Source organism: Mustela nivalis, assembly GCF_964662115.1.
Source record: "Mustela nivalis genome assembly, chromosome: 3".
In the NCBI taxonomy this organism is placed as follows: domain Eukaryota; kingdom Metazoa; phylum Chordata; class Mammalia; order Carnivora; family Mustelidae; genus Mustela; species Mustela nivalis.
In genome coordinates, this window is record NC_139022.1 from 108,790,127 (window position 1) to 108,811,629 (window position 21,503).

The 21,503-nt window shown below is 37.6% G+C and overlaps 1 protein-coding gene and 1 long non-coding RNA gene across 4 annotated transcripts in view; one reads left to right on the plus strand and one right to left on the minus strand.

Annotated features, from left to right (window-relative positions):
- The window catches only part of DDX46 (DEAD-box helicase 46), a 71,973-nt gene that overhangs the window by 31,284 nt on the left and 19,186 nt on the right, over window positions 1-21,503 (minus strand). For all 3 annotated transcript variants that reach the window (XR_014310314.1, XR_014310315.1, XM_082725641.1), the window contains exons 7-13: window positions 20,538-20,651; window positions 18,898-19,063; window positions 18,053-18,173; window positions 17,303-17,478; window positions 16,247-16,368; window positions 14,009-14,087; window positions 12,119-12,201 (exon numbers count right to left, since the gene is read on the minus strand). Coding sequence is in view for 1 of the 3 variants with exons in the window: in XM_082725641.1 (XP_082581767.1) it covers window positions 12,119-12,201; window positions 14,009-14,087; window positions 16,247-16,368; window positions 17,303-17,478; window positions 18,053-18,173; window positions 18,898-19,063; window positions 20,538-20,651 (861 nt within the window). In the remaining 2 variants the exon portion in view is untranslated. The remainder of the gene's footprint in view (window positions 1-12,118; window positions 12,202-14,008; window positions 14,088-16,246; window positions 16,369-17,302; window positions 17,479-18,052; window positions 18,174-18,897; window positions 19,064-20,537; window positions 20,652-21,503) is intronic.
- Window positions 1,553-11,447, plus strand: LOC309862195. The gene is made up of 3 exons (XR_014310350.1): window positions 1,553-5,438; window positions 5,653-7,180; window positions 7,387-11,447. It is a non-coding gene; the product is annotated as an uncharacterized lncRNA (long non-coding RNA).

Here is a 21,503-nt window from a genome sequence, read left to right on the forward strand (position 1 = left end):
TATCTCAAACAAATAAAAACTTTTTAAAAATAAATAACAGGGGCACCTGGGTGGCTCAGTGGGTTAAGCCGCTGCCTTCGGCTCAGGTCATGATCTCAAGTTCCTGAGATCGAGTCCCGCATCGGGCTCTCTGCTTCCTCCTCTCTCTCTCTGCCTGCCTCTCTGCCTACTTGTAATCTCTCTCTGTCAAATAAATAAATAAAATCTTTAAAAAAAAAAATAAATAAATAAATAAATAAAAATAACCCCCGACACACACATAAAAAGGAAATTTTGAGAACATTTAGTGATTTTTAAAATTATTACCTTCAAATAACTGATTTTAACCCATAATTTTCTTTGTTCCGTTTACCCCCTCCTAAGAACGGGAACTGCAGTTATTCACATATTTAAGAGCCATCTGTTACCTCTCTCTCTCAACTATCTAACACCCAATCCACCAACAAATTCAGTATTCTCAATCTGAAAACTTTATCTGGGGGGTGCCTGAGTGGCTCAGTGGTTAAAGCCTCTGCCTTCGGCTCAGGTCATGATCTCAGAGTCCTGGGATCAAGTCCCACGTCGGGCTCTCTGCTCAGCAGGTGAGCTTGCCTCCTACTCCTTTCTCTCTCTCTGCCTGCCTCTCTGCCTACTTGTGATCAGTCTGTCAAATAAAAAATATAAAAAAATAAAAAATCTTAAAAAAAAAAACTTTTATCTGGGATACAACTATTCTCCCTTGGTATCACTGTTTTCTGTCAGTTATTCAAAACATTTTTGTTGAGCTACTGTATCATAAAGCATTTGCTCTAGGTGCTTACAGTATGCAGTAAAAACAGACAAAACCTTGTCTTCATGGAGTTCGTATTCGAAGGAAGGTGGACAGATAAATACATTATGTGTCAAAGACTGATATAAGCAACAGGAACACAGAGAACAACGAAGGCTGACATACTGTTGAGGGGTAGGATATAGGTACCTTTAGGACTCTTGAGATGCCTGGTATAAACCAGAAAAATAGAAAAATAGAAGTAATGATCAGGGAGAGAGTGGTAAGAAACTGGAAATTGGAATGGATAAAGGTCTTGCCAGGAATACACAGAATTCTAGGACATTTTCCCTCCAATCAATGATGTGAAATCTGTGAAAGGAGCAGTCCTACCCAAGGCATTTGGAAATCCTGGGTTCCTTCCCTAAACCTAAACATCTCTTATCTGGATTATTTCAACTATCTCTCTTCCAACTCCTACCCACCTCTACTGAATTTTTAAATCATAAATGAAATTTTAGGGGCACCTGGGTAACTCAGTCGTTAAGCATCTGCCTTTGACTTAGGTCATGATCCTGGAGTCCTGGGATCGAGCCCTACATCAGGCTCCCTGCTCAGCTGGGAGCCTGCTTCTCCTTCTACCTCTCCCCCAGCTTGTGTTCCCTCTCTTGCTGTCTCTCCCTCTGTCAAATAAATAAATAAAATCTTTTAAAAAATAAAAATAAATGAAATTTTATCAAATGCCTTTTCCACATTTTAGATAACAGTATGGTTTTTCCTCTATTCTAATAATAGGGTGGATTATACTTTTTTATTTTGTTTTTTTCTTTTTTTAAGACAAGATTTATTTTATTTTAAAGATTTTATTTATTTATGAGAGAGAAAAAGCATAAGCACCAGAAGGGGGCAGGGGAGAGAAAAGGAAACTCCCTGCTATGCAGGAAGCTGGACAGACATGGGGCTTGATTTCCAGGGCCCTTGGACCACGACCTGAGCAGAAGGCAGACACTTAGCCAACTGAGCCACCCAGGTGACCCAATTTTATTTTAGAGATAGAGACTGTGTGCAAATAAGGGACAGAAGTAGAAAATTTTCAAGACTACCCACTGAGTACAGAGCCCACTGCAGGGCTTGATCTCAGGACCTGTGAGATCAGGACCTGAGCCAAAACCAAGAGTCACTGATTAACCAACAGAGCCACCCTGGTGACTCTTAGTTGATTTTTCTAATATTAAACTAGCCTTTGCATCTAAACAATACTAATGTCAATGTGATTTATTATTATAAGCATTACTATATTTGGCTCCTTAATATAATTTTTAGGGGTTCTGCATCATTGTACATTAAAATATACCTTGTTTGATTGCGATACCAATATTATATTGGTCTATAAAATGAAACTGCCACTGCGGAAAAGTCTGACAGTTTCTTAAAAAATTAAACATAAATTACCACACAATTCAGAAATCCTACCTCTTGGTAGAAATGAAGACATATGTTCACTTGTAAGCAAATATTCACAGCAGCATCATTCGTAACAGCCAAAAAGTGGAAATAATCCAAAATACTGATCAAACAGTTCATGGATAAACAAAATATGATATACATCATTATGACAGAATACTAACCACTCAGCAATGAAAGATATGCTATAAGATGGACAAACCTCAAGTACATTATGCTGAATAAAATAAGTTAGATATGTAATACATGAATTTTATATGAAATGTCCAGAAAAGACAAATCTATAAAGATAGAACGTAGATCAGCAACTGCCTCAGACTGGGGTGAATACCGGAAATGAGTAAAAGTAGGCATGAGGCATCCTTCTGGTGATGGAAATGTTCTAAAACTGGATTTAAAAGAAATAAAACTGGATTGTGGTAATAGCTGCACAAATGAGTATTACACTAAAAACCATTGTATTATACATTTAAAACAGGTGAATTTTTATGGTATATAATGAGGACTGAGAGCCCTTTTAAAAATAAAAGATTACAGGGGTGCCTGGGTGGCTCAGTGGGTTAAAGCCTCTGCCTTCGGCTCGGGTCATGATCCCAGGCTTCTGGGATCGAGCCCTGAGTTGGCCTCTCTGCTCAGTAGTGAGCCTGCTTCCCTTCCTCTCTCTCTGCCTGCTTGTGACTCTGTCTGTCAAATAAATAAATGAAATCTTAAAAAAAAAAAAAAAGATTACAATGATCTTATAAACTGTTGCGTATTCATCCTTTTTCATACTTTGAAATGATTAGGAATATAGTTATTCCTTGAATATTTGGTAGAACTTGCTAATAACATAGGAACTGGTGGCTTCCTTATGGGAAAATTAAAAGCTGATTTCTTTAATTAATGTAAGACTATTGCACTGTTCTTATTTTTTAGTCTGTTTAATTTAAAGCTTTCAAATGTACTGTCATACAGAAAAAGATTAAAAAAGCAAGAAGGGAGAGGTGTCTGGGTGACTCAGTTAAGACTCCAGCTCTTGATTTTGGCTCAGGTCATGATCTCAGGGTTGTAAGATCATGAGATTAAGCCCTGAACCAGGCTCTGTGCTCAACTGGGAATCTGCTTAGGATTCTCTTTCCCTCTCCTTACTCACAGGCACACTCTCTCTCTCTAATCATATGCACACTCTCTCTAATCAATAAAATCTTTAAAAAAATAAAAGCATGAGTTTTATGGTATGTAAATACCCCTTTATTTGCCAGTAAAACAAAAACAAAAAGCAATAAAAATGTTTTAAGATGGTATTAGATTAATCAACCTCAAGAAAGCAGAATCCCATTGCTAGCAGTGAGGAAAAATTGAGAACAAAGCTTTTCTTCCCACATGGAGGTGAAAGGTGGGGCGCCAAAATAAGAAGGTGAATTGATACAAGGTCTGCTTAAGAAGCATTAAAAAAAAAATAAAAAAGGAATCAAATCACCGGACCTCCACCCAACTGCTACTTAGCCAGGCAATGGACCTTTCTCTCATCCTAGCCAATACTAAAGGTTTAGCTTCTGGAGAGACTAAAACAAGAGCATGACTGGATGAACCAAGGATAACATCCTAACAGGAAAAGCATTAAGTAAACACATAATGCTTGATGCTGAGACTCCCACCTCTACCTCAGGGCCTCCTTCCCAACCCAAAACGGGAGACAGACCTTCCTATTCCAGGCAGAAGACTGCCCATTTTTTCTCCAGGGACAGACAAGCAGAAGATACTCCCCTTCCAAAAGAAAGACCCAACCAGATCACAACACTGAAACTCAAGAGTAAGTCCTGCTCTGGCACAGAGAGCTTTGAATTTTAACATAAGTAGAAAATTACAGATTCCCAGACATCTACAGAATTTAGAAACCAAAGCAAAGAGAAAAGCAACTCAGAGGACACAAATCCTATATAGGCAATCTTTAAACATGTGTCATTCAGGGGCACTTGGATGGCTCAGTCATTAAGCATCTGCCTTCAGCTCAGGCCATAAACCAGGATTCTGGGATAGAGCCCTGCATGGGGCTCCCTGCTCAGCAGGAAGCCTGCTTCTCCCTCTCCTACTCCCCCTGCTTGTGATCCCTCTCTCACTGTCTCTCTCAATCTGTCAAATAAATCTTAAAAAAATATTTTTTTCTTAAATGCATCATTTAGGGGTGCCTGGGTGGCTCAGTCGTTAAACATCTGCCTTCAGCTCTGGTCATGATCCTGGGGTCCTGGGATTGAACCCCACATTGGGCTCCCTGCTTGGCGTGAAGCTGGCTTCTCCCTCTCCCACTCTCCCTGCTTATGTTCCCTCTCAGTGTATCTCTCTCTGTCAAATAAATAAATAAAAATCTTAAAAAAAAAAAAAGTCATTTAAATGAAATCTTTCCATTTGCAATGACATGGATGAACCTACAGGGTATAATGCTAAGCAAAATAAGCTAGTCAGACAAAAACAAATACCATATGATTTCCTTATATGTAAAATTTAAGAAACCAAACAAACGAAAAAAGAATAAAAAAAGACAAAAAAAAAAAAGCAGACTTAAAAACAGAATAAACTGGTGGTCAACAGAGGGGAGGCAGATGTAGGGATGGATGAAATAGGTGAAGAGGATTAAGAGTACACTTATCAGGATGAGTACTGAGTAATATTGTACTGAATATTGTACACCTGGATATCGTACACCTGAAACTAATATAATACCATATACTAATTATTCTTGAATAAAAACAATTTTTTTAAATTAATCACTTAAGTGCTTGCTTTAGCAACAACTTTACTAAAAAAAATTGGAAAGATACAGAGATTGGTATGGCCCTTTAATGCAAGAATGACACAGAAATTCATGAAGCCTTCTGTTTAAAAAAAAATAATAATTTAAGAAAAGATCTATTCTTGGGTTATAGATCTCTGGGGACCTAACAAGGTGAGAAGCAAAGGGGAACTCTTTGTTGGTCCCAGAATGATGGATCCCAGGACAGCAGCTGTATTTCAAGCAGGGAAAACAACAAACCATGACTAAAACAGGTCAACAGGCTCTGAAAAAACTCCTTAAGGAAGATGAAACAAACAGAAAACTTGACGTGTTTCAACTACTTGATAGATTTATGTAACTAATAGAGTTTGGCATTTAATTAGTTTTAAATACATAGAAATCCAGTCAACAAACATAAAAGGACAATTATCTCTGGAGAAAACAAAAAGGTATAGAAGAAATTTAAAATAATCAGTTTAGGGCGCCTGGGTGGCTCAGTGGGTTAAGCCGCTGCCTTCGGCTCAGGTCATTATCTCAGAGTCCTGGGATCGAGCCCCGCATCGGGCTCTCTGCTCAGCAGAGAGCCTGCTTCCCTCTCTCTCTCTCTGCCTGCCTCTCCATCTACTTGTGATTTCTCTCTGTCAAATAAATAAATAAAATCTTTAAAAAAATAAAATAAAATAATCAGTTTAATACACTGCCCAGCTCTGAATAACATTTAGATTGCCATAATGTTATATACGGATTCAATTAAAGTAACAACATAAATCTACTGAAAAAATAAAGGATGAAAATGATGCAAGAATGTGACAGGAGGAAGGGAAACAAGAAATTACATTCCCCCATGGGAAGTCATTAAGTAATATAAAAAACAGAAAAATGAAAAGGAGAAATAAAAGCACACTATTTAGAGAAGTAGAATACCACAATAATCAGCTAAGAGATTGAAGAGAAGTATAGAAGGGGTACCATTAAACCTCTGTGCACGTGTAACCATTAAGACTAAAAATGTAGGGCACCTGGGTGGCTCAGTGGGTTAAAGCCTCTACCTTTGGCTCAGGACATGATCTCAGTGTCCTGGGATCAAGACCCACTTCGGGCTCTCTGCTCAAGCAGGGAGCCTTCTTCCTCCTCTCTCTCTGCCTGCCTCCCTGCCTGCTTGTGATCTCTGTCAAATAAATAAACAAAATCTTTAAATAAATAAATAAATAAAACCCCAAATTCCTACCCCAGCTGTACAGGGTCTTATATGTTCACCATGCTCACACCATCAGTACAGCTTTCTGTCCTCATCCCCTCCTCTCTCATACCACATTCCCCGTTCTTTATTCTGCGCTGGGGACACTGGCCAAGCAAGCTCCCACATCACGGCATTTGTACTGGTGCTTTGCCTGTAACACTTTTCTAACAAATATCCCCACGGCTCAATTTCTCACTTTACTCAGGTCCCAGTTCCTGTGTCATGTTACCTGCAACGCTTCTCTTGAATTTCCTACATAAAATGACAACATTTTCAGAATGACTGAAGTATATTAATGAAAATTAGCAATCATTAACCATGCTAAGTTTGATAACATGAATTTGGTAGTAATATCATTGCAAACTCATACAATGGTCTTCAATGTTTGCAAATTTTAGGACATTACATACAAATCATTGTGACTCCCAGATATCTGATCATCTTAAGTCAAAGAACTGCTCATTTAGTCTCAACTTCTCACGTGAGAACAAGGATCAGAAAATTCACATTAGGGGCTCCTGGGTGGCTCACTGGGTTAAGCCTCTACCTTCGGCTCCGGTCATGATCTCGGGGTCCTGGGATCTAGCCCTGCATGGGGGAGGTGGGGCTTCTCTGCTCGAGAAGCCTGCTTCCCCACCCCCATCTGCTGCTCTGCCTACTTGTGATCTCTCTGTCAAATAAATAAAATCTTTAAAAAAAAAAATTCACATTAAAGCCCCACTGAGGCCTTGAAAATCTCTTCTAAGAATAATACACATCCTGCCTTCCTAGACTATTCACAAGTAACCATTCATCCTCAGCATTTTCAGAAAAGCCAGTATCAAAGGGTAAAGGTTTTCTGGAGAATCAAACCTAACTCCTTTTCTCGTCATAGTACAGAGAAAGCTTCCTGAATAAGCTACAAACCCTGTGCTTCCTAGAACAGTGCACTACACATGGGAGCTTAGATTTGCCTTATGACTATTACTGCTTAAGAGTCATGAAGGGGCGCCTGGGTGGCTCAGTGGGTTAAGCCGCTGCCTTCGGCTCAGGTCATGATCTCGGAGTCCTGGGATCGAGTCCCGCATTGGGCTCTCTGCTCAGCGGGGAGCCTGCTTCCTCCTCTCTCTCTCTGCCTGCCTCTCTGCCTACTTGTGATCTCTCTCTGTCAAATAAATTAAAAAAAAAAAAAAAAAAAAAAAGAGTCATGAAGATGGCTACAGAATGATCCTAATGTTCACACACCTTTTCAATGATGACTGGTCTGTGTTTCCACTGGCTTGACTATAAGATTGGGAGCTATCATACTGGGAGCTACTGATTAAAAGCTGTTATAATAGCTGTTCCTGAAAGTTTCAATGTTTCCTCTCTCACACTACACAGATACTTCAAGTCAGCTGTGGTCTGCCAAGTAAATCTATAAACTTCTCCTTTCACACTCATACGCTAAAACTAAGGTCATCAGTTCAGTCACTAACGTTTATAAAAGTTGGCAGTTTTTCCATTTTTTGTTGATTCAACTCCTGATCATTGGCATATGCTCTTTTTAGAGACATTCTAAAAGACTTACACATTCTGTCTTATACTTCTCTTGATGATATGCAATGCTTATCTTTATGCTCAAGAAAGTAATTTATTTACTCACCAATGTAAACAACCTAAACCCAATTTTTAAATCACAAACAGGGTCCTTGAGATGTTGGTATCTATGTTGGTAAAAATTACCCTGGACTAGGGGCACCTGAGTGGCTCAGTGGGTTAAAGCCTCTACCTTCAGCTCAGGTTATGATCCCAGGAGCCCCGCATCAGTCTCTCTGCTCAGTAAGGAGCTGCTTCCCCCTCACTAACTCTCTGCCTGCCTCTCTGCCTACTTGTGATCTCTGTCTGTCAAATAAATAAAGAAAATCTTTAAAAAAAAAATTTTTTTTTGGACTAGATCATAAAAACTTGGGGCATGGAGAGGGGCACGGGAGGGCCAGTCAAGTGTAACTACATCCCTTAATCTGCTTCCTCTAATCTAAAGTATTACATTAGACTTAAAAATAAGTTTTCAAAAATCTGTCTTTTATCAGTACCTCAATTTCCTTACGTAGCAGCCATGTAATTCTTCAGTAACTGCTTATCCACCAATATTTCATAGGTGCCCTCAAAAGAGAGGCTCAGAGATGCTAAGGTATCTAAACATCTATCTAATTTTGATACCAATTTGAAGACAGCCTTCAAAGTTAAAGTAATCTCCTATGAGATAGTGAGCTCCTTAAGATGACTGATGCAAGCACGGTGCTTTATAGTGTGCAACTGACAAGCACATTTACTCTCTCATTTTACTATGTGACTGGTATTTTTAAGAAAGTGGAAAGCTCGGTGGGACGCCTTGGTGGCTTGGTTGGTTGGGCGTCTAACTCTTGGCTTCAGCTCAGGTCATGATCTTAGGGTCGTGGGATAAAGACCTGAGTTGGGCTCTGTGCTCAGCGGGGTGTCTGCTTGGGATTTGTTTCCCTCTGCCCTTCCCCCTGCTCTCTCAAATAAATAAATCCTAAAAAAGAGAGAGAGAAAAAAGGAAAAAAGAAAGAAAGAAAGAAAGAAAGAAAGTGAAAACCTGGAGTACACCTCTTCAGAATCCTGAGGACCTTCATTTTGTATTAGACAAAGGCATGAATAAGTTTAGGCCAATTAAAACATTCTTATTTTTGTTAATAAAAACAGAACACGTAAGTAATGATTTTTTTTACAGGATGAGTATTATTTTTTACATACTTTCACCAAAGTATATATCCTCCATAGTGGCTAACTTAAGCTAAAGATTAATTTCCTTATCTAATCAATTTCTTCTCTTACTCCTTATTTTTACTAAATTAAAAAAGAACATACCCCAGAAACTATGGAGCAATTTCTCATGGAGAATTGCTTTTTAATATCTTGTCAAATGTTACTTTTAATAGACTCTAATTTCAGATCAGGAACAAATGGATTCCTAATCTACTTTTCCACTGCCTTTGGTTCCAAAAGCAGTTCTTCACATTGTGTTGTAGCCCTTAGGAAGATGTCCACTAATAAGTACAAGTTTTTCTTCAGTAAGTTTAAAAAGAAACAGTAAGGTTTAAAAAACAGGGAAACTCTTCTACTACTTGTGGTCTTCTTAAGAAATCCTATTATTAAAAAAAAAAAAAAAAAAAAAAATCCAATTATCCAGGGTCCCTGAGTGGCTCAGTTGGCTAAGCATCTGCCTTCAGCTCTCTCTCAGATAAATAAAATCTTTTTATTCCTTTTATAAATATTTTACATATTTATCTTACAGAAAGATAAAGACAGCGAGAGAGAGCACACAAGGAGGGGGAGTGGGAAAGAGCTTCCTGCTGAGCTGGGAGCCCAATGCAAGGCTCGATCCCAGGACCCTGGGATCATGACCTGAGCCAAAGGCAGATACTTAACAACTGAGTCACCCAGGTGTCCCAATGAATAAAATCTTGAAAAAAAAAAAAAAAAAAAAAAAAAAAAAAAAAAAAAAAAAAAGGAAAGAAAAGAAATCCTGTTATCCGTCATACTAAAAACTCTTCTTTTGGCACTAAAAGAGTTAGATTTAAAACAACACACAAAGATTTGGCCGAACACCTTTCTGCCTGCCAGCCTGTTCACACGTCAATGAGGAAAAGTAGAGTCCTGAACTTTTGCCCATGTCATTGCACAAAGTGTACATCTACTGCATATTTATACTCAGAAAGATATATATTCAGCGGCCATGATTTATTTCCCCATGTTCATTATTTTCTTCAGTACTGAATCGTGTCTGGAGGTATACCGCCTGCCCACTCCTCTCTAGACAGAAGACAGTCTGCAGATGTGCATTCACCAGCACCAGCTTTGATTCACAAGTGAGTGTCTTTATTTGCTTTACACCCCAACAGTGGTCTGTGGCACTGACCTCAACCCAACACTTTTTAATCTACACTACAGCTCACAAAATAATCATTAACTTACTCTTAAAATTTCTTCTCTTCAACAGGTTTTAGTGAGCAAGAAACTATCACTCAGCATTTCTCCCTCAGGTACTTAGGGAGATGTAAGCACTAAGGGCAAGAGATGATTCACACTCTTGTGTGAATGGAAAATGTTTTGACCTCTTTCTGGCAAAGCTTAATTGACAGACCAGAAAGGCCCCATCACCACACCTACTTTAAACACTACCATAAAGTCTAAGATTCCCTGGCAGTTGGACAAACATTAAATGGATCTAATTCCATCCTCCAACTGATTTATCAATTTCCCTACTCTCTTTCCACACATGGACCACTGTGCCTCTACCAAAAGATGTGGATGAAAAGCATATTCAGTATCTGCCCTCTTCCCAACAGCACCTGTTTCATCTCCAAGAAATGTTTATCCAGACCTTTTCTCACATTATGCTCAGATACCGCTTCATTTAACTTCCCAAGTGGGTCCCAGGTCTACTCCTCAATGATTCTTTCAAGTGACAGACATTTTTCAAAGGGTTAAAGGATGCTATCAAGTCCTCTACTCCAACCTAAATATTCCTCTTTTCTTTAACTATTTCTCACATGGTCCTGTTTACTCTTATGCACTCTTCTGTACCTCATTTAGATTGTGTTCCCTAAATCTAAACACACACACTATGACAGGCAATACATTTCTGGAGACTTACATGAATAAAGTGAAAAGACTAAAGACCACTTTAACTGTGCCTCCCCCCTTTTTCCTTTATTTATTTGTTTGAGAGAGAGAGAGAATGAGAGAGAGCACAGAGGGGAAAAGGTCAGAGGAAGAAGTAAACTCCTGGCGGAGCTGGAAGCCCAATGCGGGACTCGATCCAGGGAGTCCGGGATCATGACCTAAGCCGAAGGCAGTCGCTTAACCAACTGAGCCACCCTGGCGCCCGGTGTCCCTTTCTCATACTCCACTTCAATTAACGCAGTTTTTTTTTTTTTTCTTTTGCATCCATAGCACACTGATAACTTACATTCCTTATCTCATTAATAAAAATACTATTGGGGTGCCTGGGTGGCTCAGTGGGTTAAAGCCTCTGCCTTCAGCTAAGGTCATGACCTCAGGGTCCTGGGATCAAGCCCCACATGGGGCTCTCTGCTCAGCAGGGAGCCTGCTTCTGCCCCACCCCCCGCTGGCCTCTCTGCCTACTTGTGATCTCTGTCAAATAAATAAGTAAAATCTTAAAAAAAAAAAATTTAATTAAAAATTAAAAATACTACCTCTTAACATGTTTCCCTCTAAGTTTTTATCACTGAAATTTTGTATCTGACAAAGAGTGTGTATGAGGAATAAGAAAATCTAAAGTAAATAAATGCTCTGGGCCTTCATTTTTACATTTGGAAAATGTAAACAGCATGTGCTATACTGATCATGAAGTAATTAAAAGCATGAAGTAAAGGAATTTATTTGAAAGGACAACGAGGGTGCCTGGGTGGCTCAGTCGATTAAGCTTCTGCCTTCAGCTCAGGTCATGATCCCAGAGTCCTGGGATTAAGTCCCACATTTGGTGCCTTGCTCAGTGGGGAGCCTACTTCTCCCTCTCCCTGTATCCCTCCCCCAACTTGTGCTCTCTCTCTCTCTCAAATAAATAAAAGCTTAAAAATAAATACATATTTAAAAACATGTAAGAAAAGGGACAATGAAAACTATAAAATATGAAAGCTTAAGTTTCTATTACCAGCACTTCAATTCTAATTTTACCAATGATTTTTTTAAAAGACCTACACAGAAAGTCTGCATAAATACCTTCTGAACCTATTATGAGGAATTCAAAACATAAATACCTATTTCAATTCCATATATGCTCAATTTACTATGTAACAGCACAACAAAATGTGTGTGAAAATTTCAGACACCATACGAACAATTCATTTTCATGGTAGTTAACAAGGTTTATTTTACAGTTCAAAACACTAAGACATTTAGTGATTACCTGTGGTTCAAAACCCATGTCAAACATTCTGTCTGCTTCATCTAAAACAACGTATGTCACTCTTCGAAGATTTGTGACCCGACCTAAGATGAGGAAAAAAAAATAAAGACAAAACAAAAACTAAAAAATCAGTTATAATTCATTTTATGACTACCAAGAACTTAAAAAACTGTAAAGGGAACTAAAATGCCTGACTTAACCAGAGGGGTAAGTTAGGTATGTTTAAACAGTGAAACAAAATTTTGGTCTACAAGATCTTAATCTAATGGCAAGTACTTTCTGACAATGGGTATATGAGGCCCTTTATTTTGTCAAACTCGTCTCTTGCATACCATCATAGGGCCTGAAGGACCTGTAAAATTCAGAAAACAGCCCTCTCCAAAACACATCATAAAACTAAGACTGAGATGAAGCATCGAGCCACATCAGCCATTATCTGACAGCATCACCTAGGAAAAAACATATTAGAGATTACAGCGTATGTGTGGAAAGCAAGTTCCAGTGCTAACTATTTTAGATGCAGAAAACTTCCTTTTTATATTTAATTCATAAACTACTTCCATATAGTTAGATGCTTCTAATGGGCATGTCAAGATATTAATGAGAAGCTATTCAACATCCTCAGATAACTACAGTACTACATAAAAACTATAATACCAAATGTATTGCATATATACTTTTTCCTATACAAAGATATACGTTCAATTTTATTAAACACTCCCACTGGTTTAAATAGTTGCAAAGCACTTCTTAGCCAGAGAAAACTAAATACATACAGAGGAAAGCCTTTCTAAAGGATTAACACAAGCATTTCTATCAACTGAAGAATCAATCACCTGGCAAAAACATGTATAAAATAGTTATTCAATATAAATCAAAAGGACAGATAAAGGAAAAAGGTAAAATTAATCAAGATGAATGTCAGGAGACTTAATCAATGCAGCATTGAGAAAAAACAAGGGATTATTTTATCAGTATTCAACCCAAAACTTTTTGTATGCTGTACAGGCACAGAGATTTATCGAACAACTTCAATGTCACTTCACCAACATCATGGAGAATTAGAAGTAAATGTATACAGAAATTCAAGCAGAATGCTATGAAAAACATGCATTACTTACAGTTTTTAATACTCTACTATGTATATACTGAATACTGCAATGGAAACCTTTGAAAGCATTTTCTTCAAAAAAATAAGAAATGAAGCCAAAATAAATGCTTTCTAATATTAAGTATTCCATACCACCATCTGCAGCCCCCATTAGTTCTGCAAAGTTGGGAACAGCATTAAATGACTTCTGCAAAGTTGGGAACAGCATTAAATGACCTACCTTGGATGGCTTACGTCTCGGAAGCCCAGTTCTATAAATCTTGAAGGGCCTTTCTCCACAGAAGTTAAATAATGTCAACAGTTTAGTAACAGTTTTGATAGGGAATAATTTAACAAAGCACAACATATGAGCTAAAAAACATGCAATATTTATAAAAGATAACATTTCTTGAAGCTGCAATACCTTAATTTATCCAGTATTGTAAGAAAATACTAGCTCCTGTAGAGAAAAAAGTCTAAAGTTTAGAATAATAATAAAAAAAAGATAGTTCACCCCCGCACTGCTGCTAAAAGCAAGGCTAGGCCAAAATTTGATTAAGAATCCATGTTAAAGGCTAAAAAGATGAAATGGAGTTAGTTCTGAAAAGAAGTTGTAAATTAAACTGCAATAATCTTATGAACACTTGCAACAATAAGCTTGCTGCAATACAAATTTTAAGATATTACAGCTTTAAGAAGAAATATAAAAACACTTTGGTGATTTCTTGTATCTGCTTTAACAAAAATGTACAGAATTCAAAAAAGAGAAATGAGAACAAAAAAAAATACCCCTGACTTACCACTGTTAGCTGCTAACATGTCAATCATTCGACCAGGTGTGCAAACAATAATTTCAGCACCTCTTTTCAGCTCAGCAATCTAATGAAAAAGATGAAATTTTACTATCTATTTATCACTATTATTTATTTGAACATATCTGAAAATACTGCCCAGGGTCTTTGCACAGCTCCATAAAGTAAAGACAGTAAGGTCTGATTAGAAGCCTCCAAAAATTCCTGCTTAATTCTTTGGAATGATGGAGCACTCCTAAAGGAAGAGGAAACAGCAACATGACTACATGGTTCTATAACTTTGAACTCAATGAGAATCAGAGCATTTACCAATTTTAATTTGACCCAATCCCTCAAAACTAAGAAAGGAACATGAGAGAGCAGTAATTAAAGCAAGTATATAGACCAATTATTTCAAGTTAAGAATTGTTTCCATTTGTGAATCATTATAAAAGTCACAACCAGTGTTTTAAAATTGAAATAGAATGGAAAAACCAGAATGTGTTAGATATCATAAAACTTTTGTTTGACTTCTATATAATATTCATACATGTATCAAGTTAAGTTTTTAAATACCATTTCTTACAATAAACTGTCATCAAAACAACTGAGGAAGATAAATTCAGAAAACATAAACTGTTTAACAATAGCAACTATTTCTCAGAAAAGGTTTTGTGGTGACATAAGTTCAGAAAATGTCACTTAATTTATCCCATTTTTCTAATATCACAAGACATATTTCTTATTAAAGACTAAGAAGTCCTAATGAAAAATACCCTACGTTAACCCTATAAAATGTGACATTTCCAAAATTTATTTGATCACAGAACCCATTTTTTTCCCTCCTTCTAGTTAAAGCAAAATATCTAATGACTGTCATTCTTCCGAAGACACTTGGAGAGGGGAACCTGGGTGGCTCAGTTGGTTAAGCATCTGCCTTTAACTAGGGTCAAGACCTCAGGGTCCTGGGATCAAGTCTTGCATCTTGATCTCTACTGAGTGGGGAGTCTGCTTTTCCCTCTCTCTATGGCCCTCTCCACCCACCTCCCCCTGCTCATATTCTCTTGGAAATGAATAAATAAAAAATAAAATAAAAAAAGAAAAAGACACTTGGAGAAATGCCAAAGTAAAGAGAGTGAACAAAGGTATGATTAGGGGCACCTGAGTGGCTCAGTGCGTTAAAGCCTCTGCCTTCCACTCAGGTCATGATCCCAGGGTCCTGGGATAGACCCCCCCCCCCCCCCCCCGCACCGGGCTCACTGCTCAGCAGGGAGCCTGCTTTTCCCTCTGTCTCTGCTTGCCTCTCTGCCTGCTTGTGATCTCTGTCTGTCGAATAAATAAATAAAATATAAAACAAAACAAAATAAAGGTATAATTAAATAATTTTTGCTGAAATTATTTAAGGATACAAATAAAACTGATACAGCAAAAAACACTCATCACCACCTTGTAAAGATGTCATATGAATTAGAGAAAATAAATGCTGGTCTGGAATCAGAAGTCTAGAACAAACCAAGTCTTATTAACCTAAATACTTTAATCAACATACCTAACCTTTCTTGCCATTTCTTTATCAGTAGAATGGAAAAAATATCTACCTTCCTTGAGCGGAGGAAGACGAAGAGGAACAGGAAAGCAAACATACAAAAATGACTCAAAATCCTGGGCACCTGGGTGGCACAGTCAGTTAAGTGTCCAACACTTGGTTTCAGCTCAGGTTATGATCTCAGGGTGATGAGATGGAGCCCCATGGTGGGCTCCATGCTAAGCAGAGAATTTACTTAAGACTCTTCCTCTCTCTTTCTGTCCCTCTCTACCCATGCTCTAAAATAAATAAATATTTTTAAAAAGACTCAAGATCCTAAAATAAAATATTAGCATAATTCATCCTCACTTTATTGTCACACCTCATATTTTTTTAAGATTTTGAAAGCAATCACTGTACACAGAGGGATGCTTGGGTGGGTTAGTTGGACAAGCACCTGACTCTTGATTTCGGCTCAGGTCATGATCTCAGGGTTGTGACATCAAGCACCGCACTGGGCTGCATGCTGGGCGTGGAACCTGCTGAACATTCTCTCTCCCCTTTTCCTCTGCCCTTCCCTAACTCCCTGACAAGAAAATACTAAAAAAATAAATGTATAAAAGCAACGGCTATACAAAAGACTAAAACAAATCATTTTCACATTATTAAATGATTTAATTTAAGAAAAGACTGGAAAAACTGAATGTTCCTTTTGTAACTACCTGCTCACTGATTCCTGTTCCTCCATAAACACACACCACTCTAAGTCCCAGGGTCTTCGAAAACTTCTTACATTCTTTAGTAATTTGTAAAGCCAGTTCTCGAGTTGGAGTCATGATGACAGCTGAAAAGATAAATATGTCAAAAGACTATCCACTGAAATTCTGGAGGCTATGCTTTAAAGTGTTAAATTTAACCTCTGCAATAACATTCAAATTTCTCAGTCTAATTTTTGTTTTTGTTTTTATTTGTTTTACGGACCTTGGAAAATCCTATTTCAAAAGCTTTAAAACAGCAGACATTGTGGTGTATGAGAATTTTATGTAAATTTTAAGAACATGCTATAGAAAGATAAATGAGAGTTAAATGCCTCACTCAACCATCAGGAAAATACCTGGTTGAAAAGAATGCAAATCCTTCTGAACTGCAAATCACAGAGCAAAGATAATCAAGTGACTCACTGTGCTGCAGAGCCATACCTCGGTTTCCGGAAACCACCATGGTATACGGAAGGGGCAGAGTAGGAATATATTGTGCCCTCTTTTTCCAAGAAAGGAGCTGAACAAATTTCCAAAACCCTACTCAAATTTGCAAAACAGATCTCTGCCAAATGAATCAAGAAATGAATCTGTAGACCTAATCCTGAATGAAATTCTGGCACTATACAGCCTTTTAAGGCCAAAAATAAAAAAAGGAAATATATTTCCCTACAATCTTCCATGTTGAGTTCACTGATCCATGATACTCGCTAAGCACAAACCTCAATATAAATAAACAGATAGATGCACGAGGAGTCTACCTGCCGAGTCTGAGTTTAAAAATTGAGCTGTGCCAGGAGAGGCTGTTTTTGTACTTCTGAGATGTCACTCCAGAGCTCTGAAGATTCTCACTCCACCTGCTGGTAAGGGGAAATCAGCCCCAAAGTGCCAAATTTATAAAGGAAATGTACATAAAGACATCTTTATTGTTACATATAACATTATAAAGTATCAGGTCTTTCTGATTAACTGACAACAAAGTTGTTACCTGAAAAAACAGTTTAATGAAAGAAATTGTACCTATTGGCCCCTCTCCTTCTTCTAATGACCTTTGATCCATGATGTGTCTAAACATGGGTAAGAGAAAAGCAATGGTCTTTCCACTTCCTGTCTTGGCAATACCAATCAAATCTCGTCCAGACATTATAGCAGGAATCGCCTGGGTTTGGATTGGCGTGGGCTTTTCATAGCCATGCCTTAAAAAGGAAAGCAAAGTAAGACAAGGTAAGAAGTGAGATCTCTGGGTCTCTCAAAGTTCCATAATAAGGTTCTCCAAAACGTGATATGTCTGTACAATGAAATATTATTTGCCAAAAAGAAATGAAGTACCGAGGCATTCTATATCGTGGATGAACACTGAAAATGTCATGCTAAGTCAAAAAGCCGGTCACAGAAGACTACATTAGTACAATCCCATTTACAGGAAATGTCTACAATAGACAAATCTAGAGAGAGTAGATTAGTGGCTGCTTAGGAGAGGATAAGAAGTGTGACTACGAATGGATACAAGGCCTCTTTTTGGGATAATGAAATGTTCTAAAATTAGATTATGGTAATGACTGTGTTAACTCCATTAAGTATACTAAAAAATCACTGAACTGTAAACTCAAAGAACAAACTTTACAACATGTAAATGCTACCTCAATAAAGCTGTTCAAGAAAAAAATAGTAAGTTTTCCTATTAGAATAAAAATATAACAGTTAATTGTATAAAAGAGCCATTCTAAATAGTAAGACACTGAAAAATGTAGATAATTTCTAACCACTTACTTTTTGAGAGAATTTAAGATCTTCATGGAAATTCCACACTGGACCCAAGATTTAATTGGTTTGGGGCAACCTTTTCCCTTGACAGTAATGCCCTCCATCTCCAACCGAAATACATTGACCTCTATGAAACAAAATCCAGATTAAAAGCTGTTAAATATTGTTCCATTAATGCCTTCTACTTTTTAATCAGCCACAGTTAAGTTTAAAAATCTTTAAATCTTTTTTTTAGTGCTACTAAAGGTAATTCCACAGAAAAGCTACAGGACAAACTACTGAACTGCTCATGGAGACAGTTAATACAATTAGTGCTACAACTAACTGGGGACAAAAAGGAATACTCCCATTTCTATAACTTGGCTTTTATCATGTCTCATATCAGAACATCAATAAAAAACAATGATTGACAGGTAATACAGTTTTTCTCCAAGCCAAGAACTGTCCAGATTATCCTTATTCAATCATAATTATAGTTTCATGCTGGTTCCTATCCCTCAAACCCCAGAAGGAAAAAGGCTAACAATACTTAAAGTGGTAACTTCCCATGAAGAGTAATCTTAACCCTAAAATTTTCAACTACAAGAGCCAAACTAATTTTTGCTCATTTTTAAATAAAAATACTTTCAAAACTACATTGACTCATCACTGGTCTGAATCTTTGCAAATGTTCATACTCTCTAGAATGACTTCTGGCAGTCTAGCTTCCTTTCCCATTTCTTCAAGTAAGCCGTGCAAATTCCTCCTCCTTATGCATCAACTCACACACCTATCCAGTATTTCCTCTCCTGAGCAAAGCAATGAACATCCCCCATTCCAAAATAACCAATAAATCAAAGAAAGAATTTTACCCTCTTGAGACATTTTTGCTAATTCTGGAACTTCAACATAAAAGTTCTTTCTGAATGGTTCATATTCAATTTTTCCATGGTCCACTGGTTCTAGAAGCTTTCTCTGTTTTGTCTGATATCCTGTAAGAGCTGTCTGAAGATCAACTTCTTCCTCTTCTGAAGAATACTATTAAAAAAAAAAAAATAAAAAGCTACAACCATTACTACTTCCTCCTTAGGCGAGGCAATATTCCTAGCTTTTAAAATCCTCCTCTTGGGACGCCTGGGTGGCTCAGTTGGTTAACCAGCTGCCTTCGGCTCAGGTCATGATCCCAGTGTCCTGGGATCGAGTCCCACATCGGGCTCCTAGCTTGGCAGGAAGCCTGCTTCTCCCTCTGCCTCTGCCTGCCGCTCTGTCTGCCTGTGCTCACTCGCGCGCTCTCTCTCTCTCTGACAAGTAAATAAATAAAATCCTAAAAAAAATAAAAAATAAAAAATAAAAAATCCACCTCTCTGAGGTACCTTGGTGGCTTAGTTGGCTAAGCTGTCTGCCTTCAGCTCAGGTCATGATCCCAGGGTTGCAGGATCTAGCCCCACTTCCAGCTTCCCGCACAGCAAGAAGTCTGTTTCTCCTTCTTCCTCTGTCCCTCCCTACCACTTGTGCTCTCTTTCAAATGAATATAAAATATTTAAAATTAATTAACTAGTTAAAGTAAGATAAAGTCCTTCTCTCTTAAAAATATAGGTAAATAGAGGGCACCTGGGTGGCTCAGTTGGTTAAGCGACTGCCTTCAACTCAGGTCATGATCCTGAAGTCCCGGGATCCAGTCCCACATCGGGCTCCCTGCTAGGCAGGGAGTCTGCTTCTCCCTCTGATCCTCCCCCCTCTCATGCTCTCTCTCTCATTCTCTCTCAAATAAATAAATAAATAAATAAATAAAATCTTTAAAAAAAAAAAAAAAAAATATATATATATATAAGTAAATAGATAAATAAATCCTTCCAAATATTCCTTGGCTTTTACTTTCTTACATTCTTTATTCTGGGCCCTCACAGAACATCATAGCAACAACATAAAGCTAAAATAACAAAAATAATTCTAGTAATAGCTTTTTTTTTTAAAGATTTTATTTATTTATTTGACAGACAGAGATCACGAGTAGGCAGAGAGGCAGGCAGAGACAGAGAGAAGAGGAAGGAGGCTCCCCGCTGAGCAGACAGCCCAATGTGGGGCTCGATCCCAGGACCCTGGAATCATGACTGAGCTGAAGGCAGAGGCTAAACCCATTGAGCCACCCAGGCGCCCAATTCTAATATAGCTTTAAGGAAGTTTTGATATAATTCCCTCCACACAAATCTTTACAAGGCACGTTAGTAGAAAGAAATTCAATTAATTCTGTCACTTTATGTCTTCTCCCACCCTGTATGTCTGAGGTAAGTTCATGAGGGGCAGAAGGGAAGCAAAACATGGGCATACAGAAAAAGGTCAAGGATAGCAGAATGTTCTAGCCACTGGATATGCAGCAACAGTACTGTTGAGAATAACAAGAAAACCTCCTAACATTAGTTTCTATAACTGAAAAACACAACTCCACCAATGCTTTCTAATAAATCCTTCTAGAATAGTATCATGAACAAAGTCAAAATTAATGAAATATTACCTCCATGGCATCCTGGTCATTCTCCATCAGCTCACCTTTCTTCTTATCAGAATCTACCACCGCTTTTTTGGTTGTCACGACAGTGACAACTTTTGTGACTGTTGGCCCAGACTTCTAAAATTAAAGGCAGATATATAAAGTATTTGCAAAAGTGAAAATCAAATTGCATGCAAAAGAAACATCATAATAACTGTCACAATTTATAATCCAAATTAACACTTATCACTGAAAAGTTAATTGACAAAAAAGACAAGTCTGCTTTCTCTTGATGAATTTGTTTAAATTTTAAAATGTAGCATAACTGCATTATATTTTACTGTATATTTATATAATATTCTGACTATTTTACATAGTATATAAAGTTATATAACATCTAATATTATAATATAGTTCATTTTAAAAATACTACTAAATGGTACTTTTTACTCACTGGACAAGACAGACACGTTCAGGGAACTTACAATAAATTAATAAACAAAGCAGATAAACGTCACATCTCTTAGGGAGCTTTTATTTTACAAGACGGGAAAAACAATAAAGATAATAAAAAAACTAAACTATATATTCTGGAAAAGGTAACAAACACCATTAAAAAAAAAAAAAAAAGAAACACTATGGTGAGTGCTGTGAACTCTGAAAACCTGGCGATTCTCGGACCTGTATCCCTGGGGCTAATAATACACTATATGTTAATTTAAAAATTAAAAAAAAAAAAAAAAAAAAAACATGTCCTCGAGCACAAAAGATGAAAGTGCAAAGGTCTGGAGAAGACCTACTGAGAAGTCAATAGTAAGCAAAGGTATCAAAGATGGTGGCATAAAAGTGACTTTTCAAAAAATGTTTATAGCTAAAATTCCCGAGCATCTGTGGTACCAAGAAAAAGTACCAGCATTTCTGAGATGGGGGGGGGGGGGGGGGGAACAACTTTCTAAAGTCAGGCAAGTCAGCAGTAGGTCACCATGATAA